The 14,441-nt window shown below is 55.8% G+C and overlaps 1 protein-coding gene across 2 annotated transcripts; it reads left to right on the top strand.

The window, feature by feature from the left end:
* The first annotated feature begins 3,190 nt into the window (after positions 1 to 3,190).
* On the top strand, positions 3,191 to 14,349 carry ORAI2 (ORAI calcium release-activated calcium modulator 2). Of its 2 annotated transcripts, none has more exons than XM_036824398.1 (3): positions 3,191 to 3,314; positions 6,593 to 6,830; positions 10,639 to 14,349. In XM_036824398.1, exons 2-3 carry the CDS (start codon positions 6,606 to 6,608, stop codon positions 11,176 to 11,178), a joined length of 765 nt encoding a protein of 254 aa, XP_036680293.1. In that variant the 5' UTR covers positions 3,191 to 3,314; positions 6,593 to 6,605; the 3' UTR covers positions 11,179 to 14,349. The 2 variants fall into 2 exon arrangements, with proteins under 2 accessions (XP_036680293.1, XP_036680292.1); XM_036824397.1 differs by having other exon boundaries at positions 6,545 to 6,830.
* The last annotated feature ends 92 nt before the right edge of the window (positions 14,350 to 14,441 follow it).

Raw genomic sequence — 14,441 nt, 5'->3', positions numbered from 1 at the left:
ACAACGAAGAATAGCCCCCACTCTCTACAACTAGAGAAAGCCCGTACTCAGCAACGAAGACCCAACACAGCCAAAAATAAATAAATAAATTTATTTTAAAAAAAAAGAATAGAGACGGGGGAGGGGGGAGGGGAGGGGGAGGGGAAGGGAGGGGAGGGGGGAGGGGAGGGGAGGGGGGAGGGGAGGGGGAGGGGAGGGGGAAGTGTGTGGAGGAGGGGGATGCAGGGGCAGGAGGGGGACGCAGGGGTGGGAGGGGGTATTTCAGAGACATGTAGGTGGGAGAATTCACAGGATTTGATGGGGAGGAGGGGAGTCAGGAATGACACCAGATCTAGAGTCACCAGTTGGGCAGCTGGTGGAACTCTCCCTGGGACAGGTGACCAGGAGGTGGAGCAGGTATGTGAGGGAAAGATGAGGAATTCAGCTGAGGGCGTGGTGAAGCTGGGACACGCTTGGGACACGCCCTGCCAGGCTGGGAAGAGACCGGAGTTGTAGGTGATGATCTGGGAGCTCTCAGGCAAAACAGGGGTGGGTGAGACCACTCAGATAGAAATGTGGAGAGAGGGACCCAGACAGGACCCTGAGAAACAGCCGTATCTAGTGGACAGATGGCAGAGGAGAAGCCTGCACCGGGGAATGTCCGGTGGCCTCACCGGAGAAGGAAGGAGTGTTTCCAGATGGAAGGAGGGGGACCCGGTGACAGGGCAGTGGCCGAAACATCTGGACTTAGCAGCACAAAGGGCAGCAGACTGCAGATGGCTGAGGAGGAAACAAAGGAAGTGATGACAGCTCTCTGAGAAGTGGGGAGAGGTGTCAGTAGGAGAAGCCGAAAGGAGGCTGAGAGGGAGAAAAATAGGTGTCAGAGTCAGGGAAGAGATGGGGGACTGAGTGAGGAAGAAGCGTCAGAAAGTGGGATATTTGAATTTAAGCGTTCACACTGGGAATTCCCCGGCGGTCCAGTGATTAGGACTCAGAGTTTTCACTGCCGGGGCCTGGGTTCGATCCCTGGTCGGGGGAGTTCACAGAAGGTGACAATAATAAGGGCTACGCCATAGGAGCGAATGGCCAAGGGGACAGAACTGCCGTGTCAGGGGACTGGATACACTGTCCATACCAGGTGTGAAGCCATCCTGGGGGAGAGAGGAAAACAGCAAGGACCACAGCATTCACTGAATGAGGGGGCGCGCGTGGATGAGGCAACTAGAAAGTGGCTGACCCCTGGGATATGCCTCCCAGAGTTGGTCTTTTTCAAATGTGGGGCAGCCGAGGCCTCGGGAGAGGAAGCGACTTGCCGAGAATGACAGCACCAACTGGAGCCCAGACATCTCGGCTGAGTGGCTGGTACCGTGGACCTGTACCTGAACCTTCTCGCCCTCTGTGTAGCCCCTACTCAACTACCTGGGCGCCTGAGGGGGGCCTGCAACTACTCGTATTGTGATCATTAAATCTCTCTCCTTTCAACACAGTCACCACCCTTAATCTTCCAGGGTGGGGAAAGCCATTTTCTGGGTTTGGTTAGGAAACGAGCTCTGAACAGCCCTGGTAACTGACTTACCTTCTGCTTCTGCCCAGACATGCTGGATAAATGTGCTCGGGGGTGGGGGCATGGCTAACTGGCCCAGGAAGCTTTCTAAAGGATGTGCAGTCAGGGTTCAAGGGTGAGAACGCAAGTGAGTGACTCTGCTGAAAGAATGTTCATCTATGAGGCAACTACTGCCGTTTACAAAGTGTTCAAAGTGTTTTCTTCCTGTTTTCCAGTCCACTTTTCCAGCTGCTTGAGGTGTGGAAGCCACACTATGATTTCTGAGGACTTTGCTCCCTGAAATCCAGTGATCTCTTTCCTGTAGCCATGTGAGCGGGGCGGTAATCAGACCCTGGGATTTTCCTCCGCCCTTTGTTAGGGCGGTAACCAGGGGGAAACTGGCTTAGTCTGCTCTTTAAGTGTCCTCCTGGATTAAAAGGTATCATCCTGGCTCTCAGCAATGGCCCCTAAGATGCGTCTTGCAGTATAAATGGATTTGGCCTGGCATCTGCTAACGTTTACTCTTCCAATTGTCAGAAAACTTGGACTGGTTGCCACGAGTGGAATTTTTCTCTCTTTTTTCTTTCGTTTGGATAAATGTGTCACGGTCCAATGTTGTGACAGATGGAAAAATCCTATGTAGGGCACGCAGGAAGTACTCTGAGGGCCCGTGTGGCACGGTGGGTTGATAGGAACCCATCTCTCCTCTTAGTGAATTATTCACGTGTACTTCCCGAAAAGACCCTTCCTGTTTGAAGGTCTCGGTTGTAAAACCGGAGAGTTCACCATTCCCGGGGTGTCGGACGGAAGGAGCCCGAGGCACCGCAGAAACACTTTCTCCCCCAGCGCTCTGCCCACTGAGAACAGCTCTCGGCGCGCCAAGCATGCTGCACCCGGGTTAGGACCCGGCAGGTCTCGCTGGGCCTTTGGGTGAGGGTGCAGTCTGGGCGACCAGCTCCGGGGCGCGCTCTGCCTGGTGCCACCGTCCGCCAGGCAAACTCGGGCGTGGCCTCCCACATCTCCCCGAACAGAGCCTCCCTTACACCATTTCTCCCCACGCCCCCCACCGCCCCCACACACACCCTGCAGTCTGATAACGGGATCCCACCCCACCACAGGGCCAGTGACCAGTCCCGGGCGTTCTCCGGGGCTCATCCTGGAACCCCGTGCTCCCACTCGGCGCTCAGACCCCCACACCTCGGGCCAAGCAGGGCTCACCCTGACCTGGACTTGCTGGCCAGACCCAGGGGGCAGAGAAAGCGCAGCCTCCCCGTTCTGTCGCCAGGGCCCAGGGCGCTCGTGCGGCCGGCGGGGCGGGAGAGCGAGGGATGCCCAGGCTTCCGGCTCTGCTCACCGCCGCGGCGCGGATCCCTGCTCACTGCTACCCGCGGCGCGCCCAGGGAGGAGGAAACATGAGCAACCTTTCGCGGGTTTTTGGCGCCCTGGCGGGAGCAGCATCCACGCAGCTGGGACCCCCGGGACCCCCCGGGGGGGCCTCGAGCCCCGCCCCTGCCGGCTCACAGTGTCACGTGGCCCACAGCGCCCCCGCGGGCCGGTCACGTGACGGCGGCGCACCGTTGCCCGGGCAGCGGCTGCGGCGGGCCGGCGGGGGCGGGGCAGCTGGCGGGGGCGGGGCCGGGGGACCCCGAGGGACGGGCGGAAGGAGGGTGGGGGCCGCGCTCTGCGCCCCGGCCGGGCCACAGGGCCACTGGGCCACAGGGCCACACGGCCACGCCAGCGCCGCCTGCCGCGAGCCCGAGCCGGAGCCGGGCCGGGCGGGCAGAGCAGCTCGGTGAGTGCTCACCGCGGGGGGTCTGGCGGGGGACTGGAATTGCACCAGGAGACTCGACGGGGGAGGGGACCGGCTTCCTCCTGGGCAGGCCTGGGATGCGACGTCTGCGGGGTTGGGAGGCGGCCAGGTGACCCCAACCCCGCGGGCTCCCCGGGCAGGGCGCGGCGCCGAGAGGACTCAGGTCGCGGGTGCGGGCCGAATGCGGGTCCTGCGGCTGCTGGGGCTTCCTGAGGGGAAGGGACACGGATGCAGGTGGACTCCTCTAGGAGACCCAGGGGAGCAGGAGGGGCTGGGCCCCCGCCCTGCACGGGTGTGACAAAAAGAGAGTCAGAAACAGGCGTTTCTGCGTGGCACTCGCCATTGCTCGTGCCCCAGATGTTTAAAGGAAGTTAAGGCAGGCAAACCCCGAAACCGACCGCCCGGAAATGTTTCCAGCAGCCCCGCCGAGGAGAATAGCTAATCTTTAGAGAGAACATCACTGTTATGCTGCAAGACCTCTTTTCTCTGACTACGCCTTACATGAAAACAGAACCAAAAAACACACAACGTTCAGCCAGGAGAGCATCCTTTGGAGCCTCTGCCACCTGACAGAAACGCAGGGCTCCATCTTGACCCACCCCACCCGCTGCCTGAGCCCAGCCCTGGAGTGTGAGGCCCACGCTCTGCCCCTGGAGTGGGGGAGGCAGGGGGAGGAGGCCTGGCCCAGGGTAGGACGCTGGGGCTGGAAGGGGGAGGATGGATCCGAATCCAGTCTGGGCTGCTCCCTGTGCAGGAAGTGGCTTCTCTGTCTTCAGGACCCACAGGCCTGCCTGAAGACCCAGGCTCCAAGCAGACAGACAGCCCTTCCTTCCCAAACCCTGCCACTCGAAGGATATCTGCAGGGCTGAGGCTGGCCTGGCTATTGCCCAGAGGCCACCATGGCCCAGAGACCACCATCAGACCTCACTGCCCATGAAGCTCTCCACTTTCCAATTTGAGCTCAGCTCTCGTTCACTGATGGTCCCTGTGCTTCCCTCTTCTTCACCCCATACATCCCTTTGGAGGCCACCAGGCCCTCCTGCCCCTCCCAGTCGGCCAAGCGTTTGAGCACACAGACCAGACTGAGCCTGAACTGTTCCCTCAGCAGCTCCTTCCAAGCCCCTGCATCCGGGCACCTCCAGAGCGTGCTTTCCAGGCTCCATGTACTCCCTGCATCCTGCCTTCCACCCCCGTTTCCCTGACCCCCTCTGCAGCTGGCTTTCCTACCCTGCCTCTCAGAAGCTCCCACGTGGGCAGCATCTTGTCTTTGAGGGAGGGTCCCTCTTCGCCAATGCTACCTTCACTACCCATGTCCTTGTCCCTCTCCTGGCTCCCGAGCAGGGCCCCTCTCCCGGGTCAAGAGTCGAGGCAGCCAGCCCCTCCTGCACTCCCTCAGCCCTCACACCCCCTCCACTAAAGCAGCATTTCACTCACTGGATGAGAATCCCCCCGCCCTTATCTCACTCCCCCACTGCACATCCTCACCTTTCATCTTTGATCCTTAAGTACCAAATGCAGTCTTACCTTAGGGCTCAGGAAGCATTTATTGGATGCAGGATGGAGAGATGGATCCTCTGAGGGGGCAAAGCTTGTGCCTTTCACCCCACCACACACTGGACAGTGTCTTCATCATACCTGTGGGCTCACTTCTGATACGTAGGGGGAGAAAAAGGGGAAAAAATGTATTTCCAAATGACGCCATTCTAAATTATTTGGAGCCAGCCAATGGATTGGTTAGTGAACAACATTTCTCTGAATTCTCCCCAAGGGAAGGGACATTCCTGTGACTGAAGTGCTTGCAAGCAGTGCTGCTGGCTGCAGATGTGGACGGGGTGGGGGGGTGGGGGTGACCAAGGTTCCCAAGTCGGCCCTCCTGTAAATGACCTAGTAATTGGCATCGCAGGCAGAAATAGAAGAGCACAGAACTGTTTCCCGGGGCCCTATTGGCCGGTAAAAACCGAGCCTCCACAGACTGGCGGAAGACAAAGAGGAAGGCACCCCAAAAGAGAGAGGCCTTCCCCGCCTCTAGGACCTTCCCAGAGAATCCTTTTAGGGATTGGCATGGACAGATAAAGTGTGGGGCATTTCCTCATCCGCTGACCCTGGTGAACACCCCCTACTCCGCCCACCCACCCCCAGCCAGGCTCCCTGGAACCTGAGAACACTGATCTGTTTTGTAGTAGCCTTAAGAAGGCTTTTCACGGGGCCTATGCGAGCCTGAAGGTACAAGTTAATATCTGATGCCAAGTGAGCTGTGAGGTGCCTGTGCCCTTGAAGCCTGCCCTGCAGATTAATTCGAGCTGATCCCGCGGGCTGCTGCATGGGCCGGCCCCTTGGGCCACGCAAGACCGCCAATCCCCTATTTGGATTACTGGAGATTTGGGTTTAAATTCACAAATCTCGACAGATCAGCCCTTCTGATCTTCATCGTGTGTTATTGTCAAACCAGATGTCTACTGGGATACTCAAGGGGTCTCCAGCCTCCATTTCTCGGAACAAAAACAAAAAACCCCCACAAAAAAACATGCTCACATCAATTGGCCAATTCAGTTTTTCATTTTGCTAAAGGTTTCCATTGCAGCCTGGATGTGGCCTTAGTTATACAAACCAGGTATTTTCAGGGGGAACCGTGCTGATTAAAATCTAAGTTGGATTTGAGAAATTAGCGGCTGCTTGGAAATGTTGATTTCATGGTTGGCACCTGGCCGTTGGAAAGCAGTTTTGGTTCCACTCTCTTGTCTCAGAGCCCAGCAGGGTGGGGATGTCCCTAGGTGAAGATGAGCAGGTTGGAAAGGTCAGGTGTCACGCTCACATGGCAGGGTCAAATCCAGAAGCTTAGGTCCTAAAAGCTTCCGAAATGCTACAGCTCCCTACTCCCTGAAGATAGGTGCACCTCAGCGGAGTCCTTGGGTGCTTTTGGCCAACCTTGGAATTCCATTCACCCAAGAGCCACACTCAGCTGGAGCCTTTCTGAGCTTGGGATGGGAGGCCAGATTCCTGCTTTGTGGAGGAACACTGGATGCTGCGATGGTTCCTGGAGATGCACCCCTGCCCCTCCTTTCCTGCAGGTGGTCCCCACATTCCCGTGTGAGGACTGCCTCAGAGGCCAGGGCCCCATACTCGTGCACCCCTGGATCCCACGGCCCTGGCACAGGGTGTATACAGTGGGCCCCCAGGGAAGGTTAAAGGGACTTGGATTCTGGCTTTTCCAGGCCCCGAGAACCCTCTGGGATGCCTGAGTGTGTCTCTGCCGCCCGCAGCCTGGCTCCCACCATGAGCACCGAGCTCAACGTACCTGTGGACCCCTCTACTCCCGCCTGCTCGGAGCCCGGCCACAAGGGCATGGATTACCGGGACTGGGTCCGCCGCAGCTACCTGGAACTGGTCACCTCCAACCACCACTCTGTGCAGGCCCTCTCCTGGAGGAAGCTCTACCTGAGCAGGGCCAAGCTGAAGGCCTCCAGCCGGACGTCCGCCCTCCTCTCGGGCTTTGCCATGGTGAGTGGAAACACATGGTGAGAAACACAGCCTGTGAAGTGGGCTTTTGCTAATTGAAATCCTGTGATGCTTCAGGGAGCAAAGCACTCCCTCCGGGCCCTGCTGACAGCCAGGATGGACCATTAGTAAGTCTCCGCCCAGGTCCCACCTCCTCCAAGGGGACTGCTCTGGCAACTGGAGGGGTGGCCTGGGGCATCCAGGGGAGTCCCCAAGCCCCAGAACCCTCAGAAAGCCCACTCTCACATTCATATACAGTATTTCCTTGGCAAGGAAGTTAGTGGGGTAACTAAAATAGCTTCAGGGTACAAGGTTTCCTGGGGAAAAGTCCCCACATCTGCACATCTCAGGCACCACCCAAGAGTTTGGGAATTTGAGCAGAAACTGTGGCATGGGTTGCGTTTGCTCAATTTAGCCTAGCTGGGGACGCAGATGCTCCCTGAATGTGGTCTCTGGGGTGACGAAGCAGAGCCTCTGGCCTGACACCAGGCTGCCCTGCTGTGCTTTCCTTCTGAGTCATCCTCCAGGACAAGAGTCTGTCTGGGGAAAAACCGCGGGCCCTGAAAAAGGGCCACATCCCCTGTTGACTTCAAAGCCTGCAGACCTTCATCCCTTCAGGGGATTGTCCCAGAGAGCGGAGATGTCAGGATTCCGGATTCCCAGCGAGAACTGCGGCCGCCCCTCCTTTTCTTTCCCTGTTGTCTGCTCAGAGGTCCTATTGGGCTGGAAGCCATTTTTTTTTTAATGTAAAAACAATTGTTTTTGCATATCCCAGAGCCTCAGCTGTCAAATGGATACGCAGAAAATAAAAAGCTGTCCGAGCGAGGCAGTGCGGCCACTCCCATGACAAGGGCCTGCCCGTCATCGGCACGGGTCACCCGTGGAAAAATGAGACTTCATGTAGTCGGGGCGTGACTTCATACAGGGCAGGGCAGAGGTCACCAAATTTAGAGGGCAGTCAGTTTGGGTTTTGGTCTGTAGTTCAAAGCAAAGGCTTATTTAGGTCTTGCATTTTATTGTTTAAAACATAATTACAAAAGTGTACAATCATATGGGACATAACTTTGGCTCAAAATGATTTTCTTCCATCACATTAAAAGAGGAATATTTTCTCAAGCTTAACTTTGATAGCAAGAGAAGTTTAGATGTCACTATTAAAATTAGATCTTGTTTTCTACCCTCACAGTAGGGTATAAATGCATAGTAATACTATGCATGTACTGCATTAAATTTTTCTGGCCTGTATTTATTATTATATATTTTTTAACTTTGGAAAACTAACTAAGAAGTACTGCATGATGTAATGAAGTAGGACGGTTTCCTTTCTGTGCGGGGCCTGGGTCTCGAAAATCACTTCCCGTCTGCAGCTGTCCCTTGAGACCCCGGTCTTCCAAACATTTGGACTTCCAAATTTAGGAAAGAGTCGCTGTTTTTTCAACAAAATGCTCACCCAAGTTTGAAGGCATTCAAAACCCCTCATTAAAATTTGAAAACAAGCCCTGTGAATAAAGCTGTAAAAAGCAAAGAGTGAATTCTGGAGGAGTAGTTTGAGACTTAATGGCAGCCTTCAGGGGCGTGAAGTGGCCTTAGAATGAGGACAGTGACCGTTGAATAATAATAATAATTCATTATTATTCATTCAATAGTATTATTCATTCAATAATAATGAATTATTATAATAATTCATTTCTTCAGCATTTATGGAGTATCTCCTCTGTAGCAAGTGCTTCCTTAAGCCGCTGGGGATACATTTCAGAAGCCACACAGACCCCAGTAAATCAGATAATTATTCAGACTGCAGAGCAGCCCAGGAGAAAGAAGTGATGAATACAGATCGTCAGCTAGTATCAACATTTCCACTGTGGAAACCATAGCTGAATAAGGGCAGGGACATGGAAAAACGAACAGGCCGTTCTGTAGGTAGAGTTTCCTCTCCATATTATGTATTCCCTAATTAGAATTGCAAAGCTGTTCCTTTTTCCAGCAAGTGCTTATGCCTGACCTTAAGCTTATTTCTTCGTGTTTATCCTGCCCCTAACACAGAGAACCAGTGATCCAGGACCGCTTCATAAAAATCTTTGCATAAATACACTGAAAAATGGCCTTTGGCCTTTTCTCCTCTTGAGGTGGAACAAAACTGCTTTCCTTATAGGCCTTTGAATCATCTTTGTTTCTCATCTCTGCACCCTCTGAAGTTTACGACATCCTTTTTTGTTGGGCCATATCCTTTGTGGTCACAAGAGCCTACCCAGGCTAAAAGGGCACTGAGAAAGGACCACCCCTCCTCTCAGTAGTGTGGCTACTGTCTCTATGGAGCAATAATCACTGCTGAGTTTCTGTTCAGCTGTGGTCCACTAGGACTGGCATATCTTCTTTTTACCTACCAAATGTTCCATCTTCACTGAAGACGGAGTGAGAGGATGAGGTTCTCACTAAGAGGCAGTAGTTGCTAGAAGTTATGAAATCTTTCTTGTAAATTTTCTAAAACAGGGATGGCTCTGGGAGTTCCCTGGCGGTCCAATGGTCAGTGGTTGGGACTTGGCGCTTTCGCTGCTGTGGCCCCGGGGTTCAATCCCTGGTCGGGGAACTAAGATCCCGCAAGCCGTGCAGCACGGCCCAAAACAAAACAAACCAACAACAACAACAAAAAAGGGATGGCTCAGCTCTAGGAGACAAACAGCGTGAGTGGAAAAGCCTTCTGGCTTCTCTCTGCCTCCCTGCTCCCCCTTCCTTGACGGGTGTGGTTTCTTACCTTTGGGTGCCTGGGAGAAGGCCCTTGGTGAGCCTGGACTAAGCCCTCCACTGGGGTTGGCCCACAGAGCTGGAGTGGGATGTGGGCTGCAGGGGAGTGGACTGGGTGTGACCTGGGGAAGCGTGGCAGGAGCCTGGCGCCCAGTCTGGACTTCGAAAGCCCCTTAGGGCTTGTGGTGAGCAGGTCCCAGCCTAAATAGACACTCACTGCTACAGAGATAAGCGGGGGCTTCTGGTCCTTCTGTGAGCCTTTTATTCCCTTTCATTTAAAAGTCGTTTTTATTTTTTCAAAGTTAGCGCATGTGCAGTTTAAAATTACTGCAAACGGCTTGTAACAAACCCCAGCAGCCCTGCATTCCCACCCCTGGGGGCAGCCTCCTGCAGCCCCTCCGCCTCCACGTTTCTAATGACATTTGGGAATTGCTGCTTCTTGACTTACCCTTTTTAGATATTACCTGTTGGCCTCCTGCTCCTGTTGACTGCTGCTGCTGATTCAGCTGTTTTCCCAGCCCCGCCCCCTTCCCAGCTTCCCCTCCTCACCGTTGTTTTCACGTATATGACCATTCCCGGCCTTCGGAGAGGTGTCTGCTCCCTCCCGCTTTTGGTCTCAGCTGAGAGAGGCGCCCTGTGGCTGGTGTGAGGCCGTCCAGTGTACAGCTCTGACTCTAGGGACCATCGGAGCCTCCATCATTACTTCTTTTTACCTCTTGAAAGGTCAGGTTTGTTTTTTTGAAAAACATTAATTGTTTTTGCAGCTAAGCTCCACTGCAGCCTGGCTCTGATATCAACAGCAAAGTCGCATGTTCCCAGGGAAGTGTGGCCTCTGCCCTGGGCCGGAGCCCGGCACCCCAATATACCTACGTTCTTGGCATCCAGGGGGCGATCACCGCCCCGCCCAGTGCTTCTCTGGCCTCTTCTGTACTTTTCAGATTTTCCCTTAGTGAGATCTTCTTTAGCTAATCAGAAAAAAAAAAAGAGTAAAGTTCAAAATATTTGATCAGCGAGGAGGGTGCCCTCTGCTCTGTGGGCGCCCCGACCCAGCGCGCCCTCTGCCTTGCAGGTGGCCATGGTGGAGGTGCAGCTGGAGACTCAGTACCAGTACCCGCGGCCGCTGCTCATCGCCTTCAGCGCGTGCACCACGGTGCTGGTGGCCGTGCACCTGTTCGCGCTGCTCATCAGCACGTGCATCCTGCCCAACGTGGAGGCCGTGAGCAACATCCACAACCTCAACTCCATCAGCGAGTCTCCGCACGAGCGCATGCACCCCTACATCGAGCTGGCCTGGGGCTTCTCCACCGTGCTGGGCATCCTGCTCTTCCTGGCCGAGGTGGTACTGCTCTGCTGGATCAAGTTCCTGCCCGTGGACGCGCGCCACCAGCCCGGCCCCCCACCTGGCCCCGGGGGCCACACGGGCTGGCAGGCCGCCCTGGTGTCCACCATCATCATGGTGCCCGTGGGCCTCATCTTCGTGGTCTTCACCATCCACTTCTACCGCTCGCTGGTGCGCCACAAAACCGAGCGGCACAATCGCGAGATCGAGGAGCTGCACAAGCTCAAAGTGCAGCTGGATGGGCACGAGCGCAGCCTGCAGGTGGTGTGAGCGCGCGCGCTCCTGGGCGGGGCCGATGCCGTGTCCGCGGCCGCATCCGCGTCAGCTCAGCGTCCACGCCTCGCGTCGGGAGGGAACAGAACTCGCTTGCGGTATGGGCAATTTCAGAAATGCAAATTGCCAACGAGGCTGCTGAGACACTGCCAGGCCGTTCAAGACCAAAGTTCTACTCCTGTCTTCATGCTGTTAAGACCTGGATCGTTTTCCTTCAGAAGATGGAAATCCTCAGTTAAACGGGAGACTTATGCTAAGAGCTCAGGGCAAAGAAAGGACGAGTCCTTGGCCCTGGGCACTTCCTGAGGCTGGAGGCCGGGCTCCGAGTAGCACCGGGTGGTCACGGGTCACCTCGGAGACCTGGAACGAGCTGCCAGCGGGGGCCGGGAGCCTGGCAGTGGCCTGGAGAGTCAGGGCAGCACCACGAGTTCAGGGAAGGGATTGCCCCGTGACTCCTGAGCTGGGCTGGTGGCAGCCGGGTGGCACGACTGATGGTACCACCCTGCTACGATTAGACGGGGCACAGGCTTACAGCTTGGCCTGGTGCTTCCCTCCCTGCCCTGGAGGGAGCTGGGCGGCCTGGCTCGTGGGGGTGGGGAAGGCAGGCAGGAGCCCAGGGCACATGGCCCAGCAGGTGTGGTGGGCGCTCAGCAGGCGTCAGACTTGTCAGGCCCTGGGGGAGGCGTCCAAGGGCGGAGGCCGGTCTGTGGGCACCCACTGGAGGTGGCTGTTAACTGAGGGGTGCTCTGAGGCACACTGGGCTCAGATTCCCTCCCCTGCCAGCTGGATCCCTGGCCACACTGACCCAGCGAGGCCACCAGGCTGGGGAAAGGGCCCAAAGTCCAGAGGCCTCCGTCTCTCGGCCACAGACTGTCCCCTGAGCCGCCAGCTGACCCTCCGGGCTGTGGCTGCAGAAGGCAGGGGCACTCTCGCCCAGGCATCCGAGCCCGCCCACCTCCCTGCTGCCTGTGGTCCCCGGCAGCGGGAGGGGGCAGCCGGGGGACTTCCTGTCTAGACAAGGCTGTGGCCGGGCCTGGTCTGTGGGCGGTAGCATCAGGGGCCAGCCCTGGCCAAACGTGGGTCCTGCTTATAATAATGACGGCAGGGAAGGCGAGACCCTGTGTAGTGCTGCTCTCCTGGGCCTCTTGGCTGCAAGCACAGGCCCAGCTCACACTTCTTTGCAGCCACGCACAGCACAGGTTCTGGTGTTTTTGAGAAGGGCGTCTGGTAGACCTGAGCCCATGTTCTTGGACCGAACACATACATGCTACAGCTCAGCTTACGTGTGAGCCTGCTGCGCCCTGGGCCGCTTTTAAGAACCACACTTACCACACTGGCCAGCAGCCACCAGAGAGTGGTGCCTTTTCTTTGCTTTCACAGTCACTGGACTTCATGCTCTGACGGCATTTCTGTCCACAGCCTGATATCTCTGTGGGGTCTGGGTTGCGTGTACCAAGAACTGTGGGCAGGCCTGGCTGAGGTTTCTGGGGCTGTGACATCCTGTTGAGAACCTAAACCTTAACACGTAACTCTGAATGCTGAGAATTACCGGTGCAAGTCATGGCATTTACAGGGAGCCTGGACATCGTGTCTTGCTGGGCCGGAGAGCCCTGGCGCCTTCCGAAGGGCGTGTCCCTCGCATCCTCTGCAGACATCTGTCGTGACTTGCTCCCTAGCGCATGTCTCCTCTCCCAGAGCCTTGCTGAAAAGGCTCGTCTGGTGTAATGTGTTTGCTTTGTAAAAGAATGTCAGCGTCACTGCAAGACGGCCACTTTGTGTCCTGGCAGGGACTAGACAGGCTGGCTCCTCCCCACTGCTGGGAGGGGGCGGCAGCCCCTTCCTCTGGCCTCAGCCTTTTGAGAGGGGCCTTGTTGGGCTCACTTCGGCCACCTTCCTGGGCTATCTGGTGCCCCTGCCCCGTGTGCCAGACCCACGGAGTGCCGAGCTCCCCAGACTGTGGCGAGCACACTCTGGGTGTCAGCCAGGGGCCAGCTGTTACACCTGGCCCATGGGCAGAGTTTTTCTAGCCTGGCCACATCAGGATCAGACACTAGGTGCCCAGTGACAGTGCCACATGGGTAGGAAAGATGCCACATAATCACGTTTTCGACACGGATTAGGAGAATAATGTCCTTGTAATTCCTTGTTCTTTCTTCCAGCAAGCTCTCCCAGCTCCAGCCTTTCTAGTTCCCAGAGGCATGGGGCAACCTGAATTTCTGTGAGAATAGAGATGACTGTGGGCCTGGGGACTGATGATCGGGGGGGCACCCTCAGGACTGGAGAATAAGCTGCCATTTGGAGCTGCAGCAGGGCAGTCTGGGGAGGGGAGGGAAGCAAACTGCAGGCTAGAAATTTGGTTTCTGGAGGCTTAACCTGACTGTGAAGGGGGTTCCAAGTGCAGTGACCATTCTGTGGTTAGTGAGAGGCACCACAGGCCGCCCCGGAGCCAGCGTGGGCTTGCCCTGTTTTCCTCTGAGCAGAGCCTTCCCGGTGCTCATAAAAACAAGTGCCCGCAGATACGCTGAGGCCCTTTCCAAAGTGGAACACGGTCTCCGTTTAGTACCTGACCAGAAGTTTCAAAACTCAAGCGTTTCTATTTTAGACAAACTGCCAGGGCAGAATGTATTTCAGTGTCTTCTAGGAAGGTCTGTTGAGGATAAAATTGCCTAAGCCTGAACGGATCGAGGTTCATCTGCACTCCTCAACCTGTCTTGTGCCGATTAATTCATTATGCATGACGCTGTGGAGACCACATGCGGTGTGCACACGCCCTGTCCTGTGTATGGATTTTTAAAACAGTTGCCCTGGACTGAACTGAATAAATAAGTACTTAAGTTATGAATCTCTCTGTGCTCTTGGTGGAACGCTGTGGAGAGAGGTGATGCTTGGAAGCCCCTCCCTGCCAACCACTGGGCACCAGTGTTCCGTATCCCACACCCCATGGGGTCAAGCATGACCTGGGCAGAGTGCAAATCAGAAGCTGTCAGCAGCTCTTAAGTCTGAAACAGTAATAACCTCACATCTTCTACCCATCCTGTTCTCCAATCCAACACGCTCCCTAAATGAAGGGCCCGGGAGTTCCCTGGCGGTCCAGTGGTTAGGACTCGGCGCTTTCACTGCTGTGGGCCTGGGTTCAATCCCTTAGTCAGGGAACTAAGATCCTGCAAGCTGCGTGGCACGGCCAAAAGTAAATAAATAAAATAATAAATAATAAATAAATAAATGAAGGGCCTGCAGGGTGGGACATCGGGCAACCTTGT

This window comes from Balaenoptera musculus, chromosome 15 (assembly GCF_009873245.2).
Source record: "Balaenoptera musculus isolate JJ_BM4_2016_0621 chromosome 15, mBalMus1.pri.v3, whole genome shotgun sequence".
Lineage (NCBI taxonomy): Eukaryota > Metazoa > Chordata > Mammalia > Artiodactyla > Balaenopteridae > Balaenoptera > Balaenoptera musculus.
The sequence above is the reverse complement of the archived record's forward strand: the minus strand, read 5'-3'. Positions and strand labels throughout refer to the sequence as shown.